General features: G+C 37.7%; 1 protein-coding gene and 1 long non-coding RNA gene across 27 annotated transcripts in view; one reads left to right on the top strand and one right to left on the bottom strand.

Annotated features, from left to right (window-relative positions):
• MECOM (MDS1 and EVI1 complex locus) overlaps window positions 1–22,336 on the top strand; it is a 545,117-nt gene that overhangs the window by 479,478 nt on the left and 43,303 nt on the right. For 18 of the 26 annotated variants that reach the window (XM_082741486.1, XM_082741488.1, XM_082741487.1 and 15 more), the window contains 3 exons: window positions 5,686–5,820; window positions 17,784–17,886; window positions 21,628–21,844. In XM_082741486.1, coding sequence (XP_082597612.1) covers window positions 5,686–5,820; window positions 17,784–17,886; window positions 21,628–21,844 — 455 coding nt within the window. Of the gene's footprint in view, window positions 1–2,515; window positions 2,760–2,906; window positions 3,023–3,458; window positions 3,588–5,685; window positions 5,821–17,783; window positions 17,887–21,627; window positions 21,845–22,336 lie in introns of those variants that run through there. The other 8 variants (XM_082741495.1, XM_082741490.1, XM_082741491.1 and 5 more) reach the window with 7 other exon arrangements.
• LOC309869985 lies at window positions 2,295–2,992 on the bottom strand. The gene is made up of 2 exons (XR_014314392.1): window positions 2,906–2,992; window positions 2,295–2,520 (listed from the first exon to the last, which is right to left on the bottom strand). It is a non-coding gene; the product is annotated as an uncharacterized lncRNA (long non-coding RNA).

Below are 22,336 nucleotides of genomic sequence, written 5' to 3'. Positions count from 1 at the left end.
GCAAGTACCCAGACCTTGAAAGTCGCCCCGCCTCCCCCACCCAAACCCAATATAAGGGAAAAAAATTCGGAGGCCCTTTCCACGAAATCCTAATTTAGCCAGGACCTTCCACTGATTCTATCCGACCTTTTGTTTATCCACCGACGTTTCCTCCTTTTCAGAGCCGCTTTGTAAAGGACAAGGAGGCGGGGGCCGCGGGGCCGGGGTGGGGGATTGGGGCGCTGAGCTCTCAGACCCCCTGATCAGGCCGCACTGTCTGAAGCAATCGGTTCCCCAGATTACTTGTATTTAATACACAATGCATCATAAAACAAATCCCTCATCCTGACAGGAAGAAAATAGAACAGCTCATAGCTTGAGCCGGTCCAATTTATGGCTAAATTAAAAAAAAAAAGGGGGGGGGGTGCTCCGACAATGGGCAAGTTGAGGAAGGGCAGGAAATCAATGGCAGCAAACCGGGGGCTCTTAAAGGTTCTCAAGCGCCGAACTCTATGGGAATATCTGACCGGGTTTTAGGTTATTTACAAAGGATTTTTCCTGTCCTACCTACCACTGCTGTGCGATTTTCCCTCAAACAATGGCCATTATCTGAAATAACAGTTCAATGTCACAGATAACAGGCCACCGAAACGAATTAGTCACCACCTCTTGTCATTTTCTCTCTCCCACATCCCTCCCTTTTGTTACTATTTTTGTTTTTAAATCAGCATTTTGGGGAGATATACATCTACTAGATTTACACGTCTGTTTGCACTTGGAGAAAACAAAAAGGGGACTTGGCGGTGTCCCCGTTTGCTGATAAAGTTTAACATAAGCGCGCTTTCCATAGCCTTTCCCTCCACCCCTCCCCCTCGAGGGTCCCTGGACTTGCTTACTTTGCTTCACTTTCCATTGTTGAGCTGAGAAGTTGGATTTGTTCATTTGTTTTTATGAATGGAGTTTTGTGATAAAAAGCATTTATTTCCATTTAACCGGTGGGTTTTACTAAGTTTTCCAAGGTTGGCTAAAGGTAAATTCGTAGGTTCTTATTTGTCACGCTTTCCCTATATTCTTTCTCCCAGTTCTGTTTCTGAAATGTTTTGATAAAAATTGACCATATATATTAAAAAGTTATTAATCACGGTACAGTACTAATCCCCCAAAGCAGCATTTATAATGTTAAAAGTTTAAAAATAACCTGAGTTGTCAAACTGCTTAATTCCACTTTTAGACGTTCATGGTGTTTTAATTAAGGTATCACAGAATATGGCAAAGCTCACCAGATAATTGTCAATCTCTCCAAGCCCTTGATATTCTATTTGGGCAGGTTATATGCAAAAAAAAAAAAAAAAAAAAAAAATTCAAATTTTTAAATTACTTCCTTTAAGAAAAATATGATTTGGAAAAGTAGCATGTTCTTCAGCTGACCTAACTGTAATAATAGAGGGAACAGAGTATGAATTTCAGTAGTAATCACTAGAAAAGATGCTTAGCAGAAAACTGGAAATGAGCATGTCAACTTTCACTGTTAGGCTGCTGTTTTCTGAGAATTTCTAACTAATTACTAGGTTTAGCATTAGCCAGTGTCTCTTTACCCTAAACTTCATTCTTGCTCCCTCCAGCGCCCCACCCTCAGCCTTGGTGCCTACACCCTCACACCCCCCAAAGCACTTCTCCACCCTCTCACTCTCATCCCCCATCCCCCATCTCCGACTTCTCCAACTGCACACACACACACACACACACACACGCACTTAACACTTGTGCTTTCAGGACATCGAAACAGAGGATATTTCCCAAGGGAAAGAAATTCTGCCTGGCGAGATCTCCCCATTGGTTGTTTACTCGGAGAAATCTACATGTTTAAGGGGGATGGTGTATCCATAATCAGTCTGTCCCTATAGGACTTGGGTCTTGGCGACCTTTTTGTGACCTCTCCTGCCAGAGGAGGCTGCTGTCACTTTAAAAATTTACTGAAAGAGGAGCCCGTCTGGCTTCCGATCACTCTGGGCGGCGGGAGATAGCTCCCTTTCTCCCTCGCCCCGGGTTCTTTCTGGATGGCCGAGCAGATCCTCTTTAAAGAGACAGTTCATGAAATAGAAACCCGGCGGCTGCGCTTGGAGTTGCGAAAGGGGACGATCCCGGGAGGGTCCGGGACTGGGGAAGGCGCTGCGGAGGATCTAAAAGGGGGCTAGAGCTCCCCTCGCTTCCCCAGGCCCCCCACCTTTTCAAACTCTCCTCCTCCTGCCTGTTTCCCCCCCCCCCCCCCTTGGAACTGGGAGAGAGAAGTGGAAGAAGTTTTAGTGGGTTTCAGATAACTTTCATTACACATCGGGCTGATAAGAGCAAGAGAAAGTGAGAAAAGAGGGAGGTGATGTGAACCAGAAGGAATAGCTCCGAGCTCATTTAGGAAGGGGGGAAAAAAAAGCCAAAACACACCAAACCCGGGTCACCCAGACGAGAGGAGACTTCATTTCTGGTCTTAAAAATACACTGTTGGCGGACAATAAATCTGAAACGCGTGGTCCTGGCGAGCAGATCCTAGAGACGGACAAAGTTATTCGGAAATCGAGACGCGAGGCTTTCTTTTTTCTTTTTCTTTCTTTTCTTTTTTTTTTTTTCCTTTTTTTCCTTTTTTTAACATCCCGAAATGTGGTTCGGGATCGTTTGAAAGGATTTTCGTGCAGGAAAGCTGGGGGCTGCTGATAATTTTATTTTGTTTGTTTTAATTCTTCTGTGATTGCCTTTTATTGCTGAGTTGAGGCCATAGAAATCTTAAGGTAAGAGAATTCACTTAAAAAAAAAAAAAGTCTTGGCGATGTGCATAGTTTGTAACTTCGGACAGTTTCCTGTCTTGGCACCCCTTCTCCGGGGCGCCCCCCGCCCCGACCCCCCCCCCCCCCCCCAGCCTTCTTTTCCTACTTGCCCGCAGTCTCGCGGAGCCCTGCTGCTTATCTACGTTGCTGGGACTGGCGATTTCCTTGTTCCTCCTGTGGAACGGTGCGGTCTGGACGCGTCTCCGGGGTGGGTCGTCCGGCCTTCGGTGGGTCTCTCTGCCGGCTGTCGGCCTTTTTTCCTCTCGCTCTTCTCCTACTTCCCCTCCCTCCGTGTGTCTGTCCGTCGGTATCAGGGACGCAGAAGGTGGGGTTGCCAAAATCTGAATTCCTGGCACCGGCCACGCGACTTTGGAGCCGCTTTCGGCCGAGTTCCACCTTGCCAAGTAACAGCTTTGCTGTCCAACATCGTGTGCTGCTTCGCGAGAAAGTCACATTCGGACCCTTTGGCTAGATTGTGGGTTTTTTTTTTTTTTTTTCCCCTTTCCCTTTGCTGTTGGTTTTTTGAAAGGGCCTTTCTCTACAGTCCACCTAAAGGGAATTTTTTTTTTTTTAAACTATCTTTGGAACTTGACAGCTTTTAAAAACACAGGAGTGTGTTAGATGAAATGACGGAAGATGTGTTCTTACTGTATTTTATTCGAGATTTCCGAGACGATTAAGACATTTGGGAGACAAATGCAGTTCTGCTAGCAAATCAAAAGTGAATAATTCACCCGGGGGGAAACGTTTCTGGAGAAAGTTCAGCTTTTGTCTGGGGCAAGAATATTGAGAGTAAGAAAGTTAATATGTTGGTGAAATATTTGAATAATCATGTAACATATATGTAAAAGACATTCTTTGGAAATGAACCTGTTTTTAAAAATTAATTTCACTGTTGACAGTGGCAGTGGCAATAATGTTAACACGGAATAAAATTACATCTAGAATTTTTATGTGCAGTATATGCAATACTTAACTCCCTGCCCCCGCAAAAGGGAATGCTCAAAAGCTAAGGGGATAGATGATGCTTGACTTTGAAATTAACAAGTTTTCCACCTCTGTCTGCAAATATGAAATGGAACTGGTGTTGCATTTCACTGACTTCACCTTATTTCCTTCATTAAATATTTCTCTAGTGTGTGAGTAGAATTGCCTTTTTTTCCTGCTAGCCAAGAAAACAAGTAACAAAAGATAAACCAGAAACTAAACAGACAAAAAACAAACGAAACAAAAATCCCAACTTTTTACTATTTTAAAACGTGTATTGCTGCTGTTATTTATGCTCCCTGTAGACATCTGCGGGGTGGGGGGGTCCGGTGGGGGTAGAAATCTCAAGTTGCTATTAGAGTCACTCAGCACTGAGAGTTGAAGAAAACAACTTAAAGTTTGTAATTTTAAAAATAAGAAATTGTTAATATCTGTCTGTCTCACTAGAAAGGGTATTTAATGTAGACTTTCTGTTAGTGTGAAGAGGTGTCTTGAAAAGATTTGATGTGTGTGTGTATGTGTGTGTGTGTGTGTGTGTGTGTGTGTGTGTGTGTAGCAATTATTATCCCTATCTTCTGCTTTGATTTTTCTTTTTTAAATTGTGGGACTACTTACTGCCTTCTAATTGCCTCATGGCCAAAGGTTTATTCATAATGCCTCTTGACTAAGAGCTCTCAGAGCACTGGGCTTCTTCTTGAAGTTTCTGGGTGAGTTAATGAGTTGAATCTGCAACTAGGTGATTACCTGAATTCTATGCAAGATTACTTTTGGTCTGTATATCCAAGAGTTTAGTTTTTACTTTCACATAGGTGTAGATACAACAGGGTTCTGTGGGAGTTATTTAATGCCTTGTTTTTTGTTCTGGACTGTCTTATTTAGTCTGTGATAGGAAACTTCCTCAAGTTTGCATTAACTGATTGACATTAACAATTAGCAGCCTTTCTAGTTACTTGCCATTAGGTCAACAACTCTGCAGTTTTTAATATTGATGTTTAAAACAATATTGCTGCTAGTGAATCAGAATAGTTTCCTGTAAGTATGCAAAACCTTAAGAATGGACATTTCTCTTTTCAATTTTTGTTTAAGGTATCCTAAGTAATGATTAATATTCAGGATAGGCCAAATATAAAATCTCATGAAATATAACAATACACAACCATAGATAATGATAGTAATTTATTACAATATTATTATATATTTTTTATTTGATCAGAAGCCAGTCTTGTTATTTTGCTTACTAAACATAAAATTAAAACATGCATTAACATGTGTTAACTAAAACATTAGATTGCCATATTTTACATGAGTGTTTACCAATCATTTGTTTTCATTTATTTTTCTTAAGTTTGGTCAGAAACAAATATGAGACAAATCTTATTATCTTCTTCCATTAACAATGTGATTTAATTGTTTCATGGTAGTGAAATACAAAGTGAAAAGGAATTTAGTAATATTTAAAGTTTTTTAACTGAATTAATTTAAAGGGCAAAAATGTGAAAGTATATGCTTAATGGGAAGGTAATCTGAACCTAAAACACTGACTAGTTTAGAAATATTAGGTTAATATGTGCTGTTCAATATTATTTTTTGTAAAAATCACGTGGAGTAAAATTAAGTCAATAGCACTTATTCATGCATAACAAGGAAACAAGCATTTTAAAAAATCAATTGATCAGTTTTTGCAATAATGTACAATTGCTTTGTTCTTTTAAAAAAATAGTACATTGCTGCTTCTAAGATAACTTATTGTTATTCCTCCTCTAATAATATGCATAGTGCCTGACTATTTTTTTGCAGGATTTGAAGGAGGACTATACACTTGAATAAAATATTTTCAAGCAATTAACCATTCTAAAGAATGAATTGATATGGAAATTGATTGTTCTCATCTTCTTCCTTCCAGATCTTAGATGAGTTTTGCAATGTGAAGTTCTGCATAGATGCTAGTCAACCAGATGTAGGAAGCTGGCTCAAGTACATCAGGTTTGCTGGCTGTTATGATCAGCACAACCTCGTTGCATGCCAGATAAATGATCAGGTATGTTGTAAAGATTTTCTTGTCTTTCTTTGAGAGTACTAAAGTATCAGTGAAGCCTGAAGAATAAAAATAACAGCGAGCTGCAGTAGACCCTTGTGGCCTGTTTGTTGATATGCTGAAAGGTAATGCACAAATATAAGTGAGATGCAGAATAAAGTTATTTGCAGTACTGTTTTCTTTCAGTGCTACTTTTTTGGGTAGTTTATTCACTTTGTAACTTCATAAATGCTCTAGTTTTCTGAGTGTGATAGAATGTTCTAAAAACAGAGTACTATTTATTGCTAGCTTTTCTTTACCTTTTTTTCTTTACCATCATAATAGGGAAACATTCATGGAAAGTATTGAGCTACTCAATAACACTTTATGAATTTGTGCAGAAATTGGAAGTGATACACTTGAAATATTATATAGGTTTTTACTTGAAATAGTAGGTAGATATGCGTACGTGTATGTGTGTGTATATATATGAGCTACATGCAGTCTTATCTGACTGCATTTTATGTTGATTTGCCTGTTTATAAAGGAGAAACACTTTTAAGATTAATCAAAATACTCCCTTTTTTTAGGTATATGTGAAAAGTTTAAAGATATCACTGCTGGAAATTGCTTTACGGAGTCCCATGCAGTGAGGTTAACTTTAATAATAATAACTATGAAATAAGATCATGAAAATATCATGAAACATATTTTACACTCAATAAAGTTAGGTTATGAATCTTGTAACTTAGTATGACAATACCTGAAACAACAAGAGGTTTAGCTTGTTAATTTTTGTTTTATAAACACTGTTGGGTTAGAATTTAATTATGTTATCCATCATTTATTTCTTTTAACCCAATGGTTACCTAAATCAAATACATTTCAAAGACCATATTAAAATAGTTGTTTGGCAAATTTGCTGTGAATATCCCCACCAAGAAAAAGAAAAGTTTAAATTAGATGTTTCCAAAATTGAAAGCTGTTAAGTAATGTTAGCGTCATATGGCCTAAGACTCTATTTCAATCATCATTATGAGATTATTCTTTGGCATTTTACCAGCTACCAGATAATTTTTACTGACTAAACTGTGTAAGAGGTAGTAAATTGTAAAATTAGATTTAAATAGGTATCATTTAAAAATCTTCAACATACATCAAAAATAATAAACCAATCAATTTATTTTTTTTCCTTTACTGTAAGAAAACAGAGACATTGTTGACAAAGGAAAACATTATTAAATTAGTTATTGATTAGGAGCAGAAAATATCCCAGGTCCACCATAAGAGTTACTGTCACATCAACAACAAACACTTTTTGAGCATGCACTATTTGTAGATGTGGGACATACATGGGTATTGTAAATGAAGGAATTTTTCAGGTTACGTTTCCTGAAGTAAAGGAGCTGACAGACCTCAAAAGGCAGCTGTAAGAAGAAATAATGTAATTATATCATCATAATTATTTGCTGTCCATATTTACTGACAATAGAGGCCATCTCCTTGGACAGATAAAACTGTTGTAGGGTCAGTGAAAGGATGGGGGAAGAATGGGACTTGTGGCCAATACATTTTTCATTTAATAATTATGTGTCTCATACTTTTTAATATACTCTTTCATTGGGAATCTTGATTGCATAAAAAAAGCAAAACAATTTTGTTTTATTAACTATGAATTAGATTGCTTTTTAGGGCAGGCATTTATAATTTTAACATAGTTACTTTTGAGACACACATTGTAAAATATATTGCTTTTCAAAAGAAATGATACTGGTTTCATACCATAATGAATAGCATGTTTACTTATTTTAATTAAAGAATGAAAGAAAATAGTTAATCAGGAAATCATAAAAGGCCAATATTAGACACAAACCTATTATTTCTGTAAGCACTCATTTTAAATTTATGTATTTTGCTGGCAGAAATCTAAGATGGTAACAGAGTACATATCAAATAACATAATAGTGAAATTGACATTACATGGTCAAGTAAGTTCACCCATAAACAATGAGAGAGGAAAGTCAAAGGTAAAAGTCAGATTTGTGTGATAGGCAATATATGCATACAATCCTACTTAGCCCAGTTGACAAGACAAAAGAGAACAGATACCCCAATAATGTATGCATATTTTATAAACACATTCATCCGTAAGCTTGTATGCGTGGTTCTAAAAGTTAATTAAGACTACAATTTCAGACAGCTTTGAAATGTGAATGTTGGACTAGGTACAATGATAAAATAGCTGACTAAAGAGATTCTCTAGGTCTATTTTTTTTGCTCTCTTTTCCATGAGGAACAAGAGCTGCCAAATGGTGAATAAGCACAACTCATCACACAATGAACACTCTCATGATGTGAGGTATTATTTAATGTTCATAAAGGGAGACCCTGGGCCAGGAGTAATTATTTAAACAGGAACATCAACTCACCTGCACAACACAATAGCAGATGAAACACTTTCACGAAATTATAAAACAGTGTTTCTCTTTGCTCCAACTCTTAGAGCTCAAGTTTATAAAATGAATTTTAATAACAAGACAGGTTTAAGTCCTGGGCTACAGAAAGAATGTCAGATGAATCTTTCAACAGTAGTCTAGCCATTACAATAATTATGACGTCTAATAAAGAAGGGAAAAGATGACCCAGAACAAAACGAAGGTGTATAAATTATAGATTATTTTTGCAAAGAGGAGATTTTTAGAAATTCTCATGTTAAAAATCAAGCTTAATCAATGTGGATCAGCTTTATAATGCTGTGGAAGGATTCTATAAAAGAGAATAAATGTTCTTGCTAAGATGGTAATACAGGTTGGTAATAGACAGTCAAATGTGTACTGGATAAAACCCATGTTTGATGTGTTTGGGGGTGAAGAAGTGCTTAGGAATAGCATGGATTTTGATTTTCAAGTGAAGTTGATAAAGGATGTAATCTGGATTGTTTCATAAAAACAAAGGCCCTGTGATTAACATTTTTCCTAATACCTCTCTACAAGCATTTTATTTGAGGGGATTTTCCCGAGTTTAAATTTTCCAGTAGATTTCTGTGAGTTATTTTATTTCAGGTTCTTCCCCCCTACCCCTCAGGCCAGAGTGAGCTTTGTGGCAGTTTTCTTTTCTAATGCTTCCTAGAAAGACCCAAGCTTATTGTTTTTAGATGTCTCTTCAAATTCTCAAAATTATTGCAGTGATGTTTTTGGAGATAGGAATTCTGAAAACACTGAAATGAACGCTTAAATCATAATTTCTAAGTAGCTGCATCTCCTGGCTGGTATCCTTTACCACTCCCCAGAAAATACTGTATTAACTATAGTAATTTATCTCTGTAGAAAAAGGCCACACCAAAGACACTAGTAAATTAAGTTCCAATCACATTCAAGTCATAAAATAGAAGCTCTATAATAATATCTAAGTTTCTTTATCCTGAAAGTCCTAATTATTTCCCTCATACTCCTTAAAGTTTCTCTACAATATTACATAGCCACACTGCTATGGCATAGCAGTTGGCTGGAAATTTTTATTGAAACAGACAATGCTTCAGTATTTTTACATTTCAATAGTCTGAAATTGTCCCTGTTTGCTTTCAGGAGCAAGAGCTGGCACTGAGAGGTAGAGCAGGGCAGGAGTAAAAGCAGAGAGTTGGATGATGAAAGTTCTTTCCAGAATAGGTCCTCAAATATGCAGGGGAAGCATGAAAACCGTTAATTATTTTGAGTTTCATTTACATCTGGAAACACCCATGTGTTGAATGTTAAGTAGGCACACATCTCGATGATTTGTTGAAGTTTTCTTTTTTCCTTCCTTTTTTATTCTGGATATTTTTGATGTCCTCTCCTTTCATGCCTTGTAGATACCTGTGCAAAAGTTCCACTGGGTAGATGTAGCACATTGCTTTAGCTTTGGCCTCACCCTGCTCTTAGCTTTCCCTCCATTCTTTGATAAGTCCCCCCATACCTCCATGTTTCTATACACTCCTCTTGAACAAAGGCAAGATGACCCATCGACCCCCTATCTACTTCATTCAAGGCCAGTTCTCATCTATGATATGTTTGCAGATTTGAGGTACTTATGCAATAGCTAGCTCTTTGAACACAATTTTTTTTCCCTAATGCTTCTTCATGGTGAATCCGTATTGGTTGTAATCATCATTAAGGCACAGTTCATTTAAGGTGATTTTATAGACTTAAGTAAGATCTTCCTTTCCGCTTATGATAATTAGAATGATTTCCACGTGTGCTTTGGGGAACATTTTGTATGTATGTATGTATGTACGTATGTATGTATGCATGTATGTATGTATGTATGTATGTATTCTGCATCCTGGAAAGGAACACGGTTTCATTCAAACTCCTGGCCTTGCCCTTGACATGGTCTATAACTGGAATAAAGTTCTCAGAAACCCAAGACATTATTAATCTTGTCATTTACACAAGGTGATAAGTCCGTTCATTTTTAAACAGGCCCTTGACAGCTGGTATTTAGTAAGTAGAATAAGAGAAGTCTACTGTTCACTTTGAATAAAAAGAAATGTGTCAATAAGAGATTATCCAACGCCTGATGTATGTTTTGGAGAAATAGGATATAGAAGAATGAGTGTCCCTCAGAGAAATCAAGGTCAGAATTCACTTAGGGGATTTTGCCAGCTCTCTTGTGGTTAATGAACGGCAGCAAGATTCTACAGTGTTTTCAGTTGGAACAGGCATTGTTCTCGTTTTTGCTCTACCTTATAAAGTTTTAACTGCTTCCAGGACGATCATGGCTGAATTGGCACACCCCCTTTCCCTCTCCTTAGGTCCACGTCAATGGCTCTATCAGGCGGCAGGGACACTAGGGCAGTATTATTACTTCAAGCTTATTATGGGCTCAATTATCAAGTTATTTTCTTTGGCTTTTTACGGAGAAAAAAAAATGTTTTCCTGAATTATTCAATTAATGCCATTTGTGCAAAAAAGCAGGGAAGACCAGCGGTGTAAAAAGCAAAATGTAATTTGTTCACCTCTTTCCACTTTTTAAAAATGTTTGCGTCAACTGTCAGGTAATTTGTTAATTTGCTCTTCCTTTACAAGGATTTCTGTCCACATTTTCTATGACCTCTTTTGATGTTAAAATTATTACTGGCTTTGGGCATTTTCTTTGCTTTCCTTTTAAGTCAAGTTCCACTTTTATACCAAAGTTATGCTCTGCTGTTTTAAGATGAATGCCAGCTGGCAATACCCAGAGACTGGCCTTGTGAACGGGGCCTAAGCTGACTTTGGGGGGATGTTGTCTTGCTGATAAGTTACTTCCTTCACTCGAAGATGAAACTGTCTCAGATACAGTTTGCCATTTGATATTCACATGATAAAATAAGCAGCCCAGCCCATCCCCTCCCCCAAAATGTTTCCCTCACGTAATGACGCTCAGGACACAAGACAGCCATAACACTATGCAGACTAGGAATTTTATAAAGATTCACAGGTCACAGAAGTTGAAAAAGTGGATGACCTGAGGTATTCTGGGCACATTTTAAGTAATTAGTGTTTACGTGTATGTCACACCTGTCATTCAGGAAGATCTCAAAGCATCACATCCATATTAGCTTCCAGCTCTTCCTGGAAGGGTGCCAAAAAGATAGTCATCAGAGTGCATTATGATCCATCAAGGTGGAAAACATGTTGGTCAAGGACGCAAGAAAAGCCTCCAGCCTAGTAAAAAACCCAGAGATGATCGTTGGCTTCCTCATCATGTGATGATGGAACTCTTCCCAGGCATCCTGAAACCATGCAGAATGATCGGTTTGCATAGAATCAGATGAAATGGCCACCTAAAAGACAGGTGACTAGTGGGTATTTCTTGTGAGGACTGGAGAGGGATCTTTAGAGGCAATTTAATGGAAACTTCCAAGGTTTCCAGGCTGGGTACACTGTAGGCTCCAGATATAAGAGTAGGTGAATCATTATCATTTGCTCTATTTATACAAACTAAAACCAACAGTCAGTTCTCTGTTTCATGTCATCCAATAAATTATATGTGTCTTTCTTTTCATGTTATTAATAAGGAGATAAAAATGGGGGGTAAATCTTCTCCTCCAATAATATGTTTGTCCTGTAAATAACAAGTGGTTACATATTTTTGGATATAGGTAGACAATACCTCATATTTCTCAAATATCTTCTAGTCTTTAGACTGTCATCCGAAAGACAAATATGGTATACTATCTCTTTGGAGAAATTAAGGAAGTTGAGGGTGGTTTTCTTTGGCAGAACTTGGCCATGATAAAGCTTCCATTGTGTTGGACAAATAACTTTCCATTCTGTCATCAATCTCTCTGTCTCCTGAAGACACTTCTCAGTATCTCTTACCAGTTAGGCTGAGAATGTAAAAGATTCACTCTTGTTGAGGCTAAAAACTTGGCATTACTCATGCCTTCCTGAACATTGGGGTTTCTCACATCGCTATGGGTAGATCGGGGTTCCAGACCGTGTTTCCTAAACCCAGCACATACGCACACATTGTCTTTGTGTATCTGATGTTACGTCTCTGCAGCACCAGAGCTGACAGATGTGTTCATATCTAATGTTGACTTTGTTCAGATATGCAAACTGTCACCTACCTCCTCTCCCACCGAGCTTCCAAACGTTAAAGTTCCACTCAGCTCTTCCTAGTCTTCTGACTGGCACATTGCGTGAAGCTATAGAAAAGAAAGTATTCAGGCTGAATGTTGGTTGCTGGGAGAGGCAGAAAGCAACTGTCAGCTTCAAAGGGAGAAGATAGCAATATCTGAAAAAATTGTCTCTCCATACAGATTCTGCAGGGAGTACATTTCTCTATTATTTCAATTATTACAACTTCCTGAATAGGTTGAAGGTCATTCATAATTCACACTTCTGTCATTTTTAGACATGCCAAATGCAGTCTATTAAGCATAAATAAAACTTCAGTGTTTGACTAGGAAAAATAAATGGGATTCATAACAATGAGGCCTTGTTCATCTTTTTAAAAAGTAAATGATGTGTTTTCTTTTTTTCTTGTTTTTCCCCCTGTACACTGAATTTCTCTTCTGTCTCAATAGTACAAGTACAATACTTTAAATTGATCCAAGCATAGCAAACTAGACTGTAAGTCTGGTCTGACAGATTCTAGATTTTTCTATTTTATAGGATAATAAACAAGAACCCACGTTATTACCATTTATAAATACAAATAGTAGCATTGTCTATTTGATGGAGGACTAGGTTGAACACAGGCCTTGACAATATAAAACAGAATTCATCTGAAGTCTTTTATAGACTATTAACTTTCCTATTGGAATGCTTGTAAGCGTCCATACTCTTTTTAGTGCTTGTGCTCTTGGACTTAAATAACAAAAGAACATGAATATTTAATAAAATATAATTAATTCCAATTCCAACTACATATAATATATAACTGTATATAACATATTCAATGTACTATGTATAATATATTATTACATATCCTGTACTTGATACATAATTAGAATTAAGCATATGCCATTAAACAGTCATTTATATTAATACATAAATATGAGATTGCTAATATTTTATGCAAATTTAAAATTTTCCCAAGGTATATACTTTGCCACATTTATAGATCATATATAAAGGTATATAACATATCCAAGCACATATATGCTTATATATAACATTGCATGAAAATATATCTTTGGAAGTTTAAAATTTGTTAAATCAAATCCAGTCACTACTGCCTTTTATCCCTAGCTTACCCTTGTGAATGTTAACTGAAGGGATATTCTTTTGGCATTTGGAGCTGGTTTCAGGGTTTGATTAAAATACATGAAGTCAAATAATTATGTTTCAAGTAATTCCTAACTATATTAGTATATAATAATAAATTTATGCCTTAAATTGTGAATTTTACCACTGGTAAACATGAACAATTTAGGGAATTTCTAGTTTTATTTCCAGAATTGAATGAGTTAGAATTTAAAAAGAAATTTCACTATTATGCTATTTTAGCAAATTTAGAAAATTAAAAATGATCCATTAATTAAAACATGTACTATAAATACTTGTTCTTATAAATTGAGGTATCCAGAGATCTAGTTATAATACCCATACTTACAAAGATAGAAAAATAGCTTTCTGGAAAAAATAAAAAGAGTTCATGAAGATATTGGGAAATTTAAAGTTTTTATATGTTGAGATGATAAAACCACCTTAACTTTCAGAAGTGTCAAATGTACACACAGTTAGGTCATGGTCATAATATGTTGTATTTCTGGAATTTGTTATTTGCTACCAAATAGAAAACTCTAGAGGAGTTAACACATTTTAAAAATTCTTATCATGACTTTTAAAAGAATGGAGTTTTCATAAATTCCTATTTTCTTATGCTCTAAGGTCCTGTTTCTCTTATCTTTCAACTTAAATTGTTATAATTGAAGCATTTTCCCTTCTTAAAAAGCATCTGAGAAAGACACAGTAAAATAATAAATCAACAACCTTTTTTTTTTGTATCAGTTTAAACTTTTTCTCAGTCTTCGAGACTTTGGAGTCCCTCTTTATATACTTGAGTTGAATTCATCACAAAAATCCCAGATCCAGGACATTTTTATTTTGGATCCAGATAACTTTTTCCATAAAACCCCCTGGTGGGAGAAGAGACCTTTTCTTTTATGGAATTCAACAGAATAATGATTCCCTTCTATTTGTCTCCAACTCAAAAACCAGAGAGGTTATATTGGTAAGATCTCTGCTTCTGGTACGTAACTCAGATGACACATAATTCATAGGACTGCAATAGAGCCGAGATTTTAAGAATACACTGGGTTTAAAGACATTATGGTTATATTTTTTATGAGCATGGCCAAGAATGCTTAATACACAAACCTGTGGGAAAAAGCTACATAAATCACTTCTGTTATTTATTGCATTTTTATTTGCTATAAGACCTATTTTATAATATAAAAGCAGGGATGTGATATCTGATTTTCTGAAAGGGTTGATTCCTCTAAGATTACATTCCATCATTCCTCCACATTGTTGTTTTGAGGCAATGCATTGTCATTATGTTTTTGTTTAAATTCCTCCTCTCACTTCTCTAAGGCCTGCTGCTGGTATGTGATTATTGCTAGAACATAAATTAGCTTTATATGTAGACATCTCTGGATTCAAGTATTCAGATTGTATTTTTGGGTCATTGTAATGATAGGTGGAAAAAGACAATGTTACCTAATCTCCCTAAGGTCCTATGAGATGAGGTACAAAGAGGATCACAAGTGGTAGCAGCACCTTGAAAAAACCCACTAAATGTGTATGGGTGTGGTAGATGGGACTTCGAGGCTCATTCTTATTGCTCTATGAGGAAGCGTGCCCAGAATCTGCCCTCATTACGTCTGGCGCTTGCCAGTTCTTTTCAAACCTCAGTTTCATGAGCACCATAAAAATTCGCTTAAAATCGAAAAGAACACCCTGAAGTTAAAACCCACTCTTCTTTGCCTTGCCTTTCATGGCCTGGAGTGTCACCTTTTACCTCCAGTAAATAAAGCCAACACCAACACTCTTCTGTGTCTTTTATTTTTTATGCACTCAATATTCCTCATTTGACAACTTGGACACTTAACGGGAATTGCAGGGGCGATCAATGTCCTTGCAAAGAGAGTTGTCTCTGTGCTCTACACTTGTACAATATACCTCTCATTTTCTTTTGTTTCTTGGACTGTGCACACTGCATTGAGTCAATCTGAAATGGAATTAAAATAGACGTGATTAATAGCGGACCACAAAGAAATCATGATATCATAATACTTTCTTAAAATGACCTGGTGTGTGTGTGTCTAAGCAGCATTCCCCAACAGAGACAATCACCCTGTGTGACGATCTTGCAGGGTATTGTCTCTTTAACCTCACTATTTCCGAGAAGCCACCGAAAAGTTCTAATATGTCACAATTCAAATGTCAACATGTTGTTGGAAAGGAAGCTAATAAGTTAAACCTTTGAGAGATGCCAAAAAAAGAGGTGATTCAAACTGTTGAGAGAAGTCCATTGTTTTCTAAGGGGAAATAGAACTCCAGAATGAAATAGAGTGCTTATAAGCATTTAACTGGAAGGTTTGGGGGGAAAAAAGTGAACACACAATCATTTTTCTCAACGTGTTCTTTTGAACAGAACTGTTCCTCTCAGTGTACTTCCAAAAACAGGAAAATTGCAGGTGTGGGTTAATAAGATATAAACTGCATACTCACTGGTTTTTGTAGAAATAGTACATCACAAGGAGTAATTTCCTTGAGATAGTCTGGAGTCCCTCTATGGTTGGATATAAAGAATCTTGGGTTATATGATAACGTATTCTAGCAACATTTTGCATTTGGCATTATTTTCTATAAACCCAATTTCACATGGTTAAATTACTGTTGAATGAAAAAAAAAGATTTTATTTTGACAGGAAAGAAAGTAGGCAGAAAACACTCCTCACTGAGTAAGTTTTTAGATTTAGCACTATTGGGTGCTGTGATGTTTTTATAGAAAAATAAACAAGCGGGCTTTAGAGCCACCTACTGGAATAAAGAGGCACATGCTTATATTTGATGTCTTCTGCAAAAGATAAATAAATAGATAAATACCATGAGAGTTATGCACATTTCTGTTGATCTTATAAGGTATTAATTTACTCAGTTTTTCTCAATTTGAAATGTCAAACATCCTGCAGGAAAACAGCAGTTACAGAAAGGCCCTTTAAAGATACATTCTCATAGTTCTTAGTAATTTGTGTTCTGTGAGTTTTCTCCCCATTGGATTGAGGCTGAGCAGGATTGAATCCCTAGGTTTTTTTGTTGTTGTTGTCTTTGTTGCTCTGGTGGTACTGTGTGTGTGTGTGTGTGTGTGTGTGTGTCACTGGTTTCATTTTCACCAGTTAATTGTATAATCTCATTCTTTCTTCCTTCCACAACCCCTGTCTGGTCATGGAATTGTTGTTTAATTAATAATCTAATAAACTAAGAAAATTTTTTTGTGGTAAAATGAAGAAGCACCTTAAATATTTTCATGATTAAATGCTTTGTTATTGAGATGTGATTGACATATTAGTTTCAGGTGTACAACATAATAATTCGATATTTGTACATATTGTGAATGAAAATGCTTTTATACATTAAAAGAACCCTGAAACCTGGACAGGTAAATGGACAATGACTTGCCTAAGGTCACAGAGCTGGTGAGGGGAAAGGTAGACAGCTCTCAGAAATTATGGGTCCACATTTGCCTGACAGCTTTTTAGTTAGTCATTAACAGACCTATTAAATTTTTTGTTTCCTCAGAATTTTGCTAGAAGGCAGGGGAATAAGTACTATACCCTGCCACCCTGATGAATGAATGAATTAAAGGCATACTGCCTACTTTCAGAGAATGGGAGTCAGGAGCTGGAGTGTGAGGGCAAGTCCTGGATCTGGGAGTACTAATGATTAGTGAGAGGGGGATTAAGCTTTTTAAAAACAAAAGATTTTCCTTTGACTATGTTCGCTACGGCTCAGCTCTTGATGTCATGTCCTTTCAATCTACTGCCTTAAAAACACCTTGTTGAGAAGTTGGCTGCTCTTGAGAACATGTTAAGGGAGGCCGTTGTGCCCTTGCCACCCTTTGCAAGGCTGCTGCTGGGTAATGCCAGACACATTCAGCTCTGTGAATACCTGGGGGGTTCACTAGAGTGAGGAATTCAGAGAAGGGAAAGTCCTTCACCAAATATTCCACAAGGTATATGTGATACAGAAAGTCTTGTATGAAGACAGTTTGATTGATAAAGCAGAATTTGGAAGAGATTTGTGAACTGGCATGAGAATCACAGCTTTCCAGTTGTCATCAGAAGCCTAATTTTCAGGACACAAAACAGGAAGTCGCACTTCTTCTGATAAAAATAAAAAGAAACATGTTTGTTAAGGTCTGAGACAATGTACAGGTATGAGTGAATATCTTGTCCTTTCTTAACATTCGCTTCTTTCTCTCTTCCCACCGCCTCCATTTCTGGTCTTCTGAAGATATTTTATAGAGTAGTTGCAGACATTGCACCAGGAGAGGAGCTCCTGCTGTTCATGAAGAGTGAGGACTATCCCCATGAGACTATGGCGCCGGACATCCACGGTTAGTACTGCTCATGCCACCGTCCTCATTGCCCTCATTTGGTTGCGTGGGATCAAGCATCCCCATGAGTCCACGGCATGTGGCATGCATCGGTTTTCCTGGCTCTTCAGTGTCAGCTTTAACAAACTCTTTCTCTTGCAACTGGCTCTTTTCTTGGCTTGACATCTGGCTAATGTTACTGAGAAGCTTAAGTCAGCAGAGGTCTTCCCTAAAGTGGAGGCCAAAGGAATTTTGACTATTTCGACTGAGAAACGCATGGTTAAATGTTTTGTCAATGTCTTAGACTATGGGAAGAATTCTTTCACTGAACAGAAGTCATTTCAGGGAACTCAGTTTGGATTTTCATAAATCTAGTGGCTGTGTCTTTTCATCTAATGTTCTGTTACTGGGAAAAGTGTGTCAATGAGAGTAAAATCCTAGCCAGCATGACCATATGGGAGAGGGTTGGGGGCTGGGGATTGGGAGAAAAGTACACATGAGGAAATTTCACACCCAGAGAAATTTGTATTTGCCAGAGAACTATTCTAAATCAAAAGAAGTGGGGATCAAAACAATTATACGTATAGGACCTATACGTATAGGACCAATAAAGAGAAAATTCTACCCATATTGATTTGTACCATTGGGATAAAAATGGAGTACTCTTTTCTTTCTCTTTCTTATTTCTGTCTCCTAATATAACACAGTTTGGTTTAAGATAATCTAGTGGTGACTTTAGAGTGTTTTGTAGTTGGAAGGACGACTGGGAAGGGTTACTCACCCCAACTTAGCTGACAGGTGGGGATTGAGCCACCTCCCATCCTTCTGGCATTCCCGACAGGAAAACCTCAGTCTATGCTTCTGGAACTCCTCCGAAGGAAGCTACCAGTCTTGGCTGGCTCTTTACTTGAACATTTTTTCCCTTGGCTGGGCTGCATTCTGCCTTGTGGTAGATTATAGCAGTTATATTTTTGGGAACCTTTTGGAAATTATTTTCTTCTTAGAAACCCAGTGTTCTCAATGGGCCTGGTAGAGTTTCAGCCTGAATAGGGAGTCTGGTCCAACCAGGAGTGTGAGAGCTGAGGGGGCATATAGGATAAAAACTGTAATCTGGGCTTTCTCTAGTGCAAGACAACTTTCATTGGTGAATGTTAGGTCTAAAAAGGTTTTCAAACAATTGTTTTAGAAATATAAATGTTCTAGATATATAAAAATATTCTAAATGTTCTAGATATGTAAATATTTGAAATATTCTAAATTCTAAAAATAAATGTTTAACAATATAAATATTCTAAAAAAACTAAATAGAAATGGCTGTTCTTCTTTCAGGGCTCCCATTCATGAGTGACCTGCCTTTACAACTCTCTTGAACCCACCAGTTGTTTTTTGTTTTTATTTTGTCATATCCGTATCCATATATATATACACCATATATGTTATATGTAATATTTATGATGCTTAAGTGGTGATTTGTGTTTTATATTACTACAATTTCACATTGCTTAGGAAAGAGAAAATAGAACATGCATCACACACCTAGTGTATACCAGATATATGCTCTCCATTTATTATCTCATTTGGTCTTATACATAGATCAAAACTATAGAAGAGGAGTCATTTCTATTATACACATAGAAGAACTGAGTTTACCTAAAGCTAGGTATATTGGTCAAGACCACATGACTCTGTTAGCTTTCAAACCGAGGTCTTGCTGCTTCGAAAACCTGGCCTTTTCCATCCATCCATTCTGTGGCTTGGAAGTTTCGTTTGTGTTCAGACTGCTGGCAAGATCCTAAATGTAGTTTTTTTATTTGTTTGTTTTTTTTTGTTTTTTGTTTTAAAGAGAGAGAGAGCAAGAGTGAGCAGGGCTTGGGGAGAGGGGGCGGGGGGGGGGGGGAGAATCCTAAACAGGCTTCATGCCCAGCACAGGACTCAATCTCATCATGACCCTGAGATTAGGACCTGAGCCAAAATCAAGACTTGGATGCTTAACCAACTGAGCCACCCAGGCACACCCTAAATGTAGATCTGAAATATGTGAATAGGGTGACAGATTATAAGGAAATGTTTCCATTGCCTGAAAAATATCATCGAGAAACCTGACTTTCGAGCTGAGGTGATTTACTTTAGAATACCCCCTTTCCTTAACCCTCCACAGTCCAAAGTTGTCACACATATTAAATCTACATACTGGTTTCTTTACCATCCTGGGCCCCCTGTTACTGGTTTAGTTTAAATGAACCAGTATTGTGTGTGGGTTACAGCAGTCGTGTCCCATTTGACTTGTACTTAACTTCCCATGCTACAGCTGGGCTATCTGACTTTCAGTGGCTTTCTGTTCCGTTCTTAGCACGAGCCCCCGAAGCCCCTAGCGACCTGCTACCCTCTCTTACGTCACTTCCCATTGCTCCCCTACATGCACCCTATCAACCTGCCCTTTTTTCCCCTATAGCTTTGCCTTTCCACAAGCTGCCATGCTCTTCCTTTCCTTTACCATTGGTCTACGCTGTTTCCACTGCCTGCAACGTCCTCCCTCATCACACTTCCACCTGGCTGATGCTTGCCTCTTACAAAGCCTTTTCGGAACCTCTCTCCCTCAGATTAGATGGATTAGACACGTTCCTCTGGGCTCCCTTAGGCTCTGTGCATGCATCTGTCATAAAATATATCACACTCTATTTGTTCACATGTGTATCCCCTTGAGTTTGTTATATAGTCATTCCCTAGCAGAATGCCTAGCATTTGTTGGTGACTAAAATATTCCCACAAAAACATTCAGTCAGTGAACCACTGGCTATAGGTCCTGGCTGTAGGTCTATAAAACAGGGATTATGGATCATGTTGCCCTGGGTATCTTTTCCTGATTGTGAGCTGTTTTCAATACCTCTGTGATTGTGTCTGTGTGATGTGTGCATAGGATGGCCTCACGAGTGGGCTAAAAGCAATTCAGAGGGAAAGAATAGGAACAATACCATCACTAGCCTGACACTTTATAACCTTGTTATCACTAGTTCCCGCTACGACCATTTATTTATCTTACTGATTCAGAGTGCAAATTCATGATATGTTTGCTCTTTAACAGGGTCCTGCCAATTAGCGCTGACCCTAGGGTAATGTAAATTAGCCTCGCAGGATACTGAAAACATCCTGTGTCCTATTACGTGGTAATGAGGAATGTAATGAAAAATCCCACATTTACTGCTATTAACCAGGTATAAGCGGGACTCAGAGCGGGACTCAGTGTCCCACTGTAACATGGCACAGTGAGAAGGGTATGAGACACAGATGGATTCTTATTCTGGCACAACCCTTTGAATCTGTAATCCCTGACTGCTTACTAAACTTCTCTGAGCTTTAGTAGACTCACGTGAGAACAGGATAAAAATCCGACATATAATTTCTCATGATCAGGTTTTGAGAAGTATCAGTAATCCATGAATGGGGTTGAGGAAATAGATGATGCACAGTCAGTGGTTATTATTACTTCTAATGTCCTGTGAATACTAACTCCTGGAAGGGTTTAAGCCGTATTCTCTGGTAAGGAAGCTCTGCTGTAGCCAAAGGAGCCACATTATCCTGCTAGGTTGTGTCCTGGCTTCTCTACAGGTATTATTTTTAATTCAGATTAAAGTGGAAGTGGTGGAAATGACAACTAAATCATTTCTCATACATCTTCCATAATTCAATAAGAACTAACTGCTGGTTTGTGGTTGACACTTCCTGATCGGCCCAGGCCTCGTAATATCTGAATTATTTTTACAGAAGAACGGCAATATCGCTGTGAGGACTGTGACCAGCTCTTTGAGTCCAAGGCTGAACTGGCAGATCACCAGAAGTTCCCCTGCAGTACCCCTCACTCAGCATTTTCAATGGTGGAAGAAGACTTTCAACAAAAACTCGAAAGTGAAAATGATCTCCGAGACATACATGCAATCCAGGAGTGTAAGGAATGTGACCAAGTCTTCCCCGATTTGCAAAGGTTAGAAGTGGCTTGTTGCACTAGGGAACATGTTTATTTACTCTGCCGTCAAGTGTTGTTGCTATACAGTCGGTAGGCTGAATTTTCAGAATGTATACAGATGGGAAATTGGGAACTGCAATGAGCCTGACGAAGTGTGCTAGCAACATGTTTCAGAAATCAGTTTTCACTGGAAATTCTTATCTGTAAAACACTTAAATGGAGTTGGAAATAGTTATTTTGATGTTAGACAGAAAATAATGTGTTTATGTTTGTTTACACAGTGTTATTGGTAATTGAAAGCTTAACGTTGCAGCATAAAATATGACTTGGAGAATCAAGAACGCTGGAACAACACTGATGTCAATTAAAGTCATCATATGCCAAACAGTAAAGCTGCCTCTAGAAACATCTAGATGATTTTTAAAAAAGAAAAAAAAGAAAAAAAAAAAAGATTGGTTCTGATATAGACTTAATGAAAGAAGGATGATCTTTTGATAGATGTGTGTCACC

The sequence above is a fragment of the Mustela nivalis genome (genome assembly GCF_964662115.1).
Source record: "Mustela nivalis genome assembly, chromosome: 1".
Taxonomy (NCBI): Eukaryota; Metazoa; Chordata; class Mammalia; order Carnivora; family Mustelidae; genus Mustela; species Mustela nivalis.
This window is presented reverse-complemented; position numbering and strand designations above follow the sequence as displayed.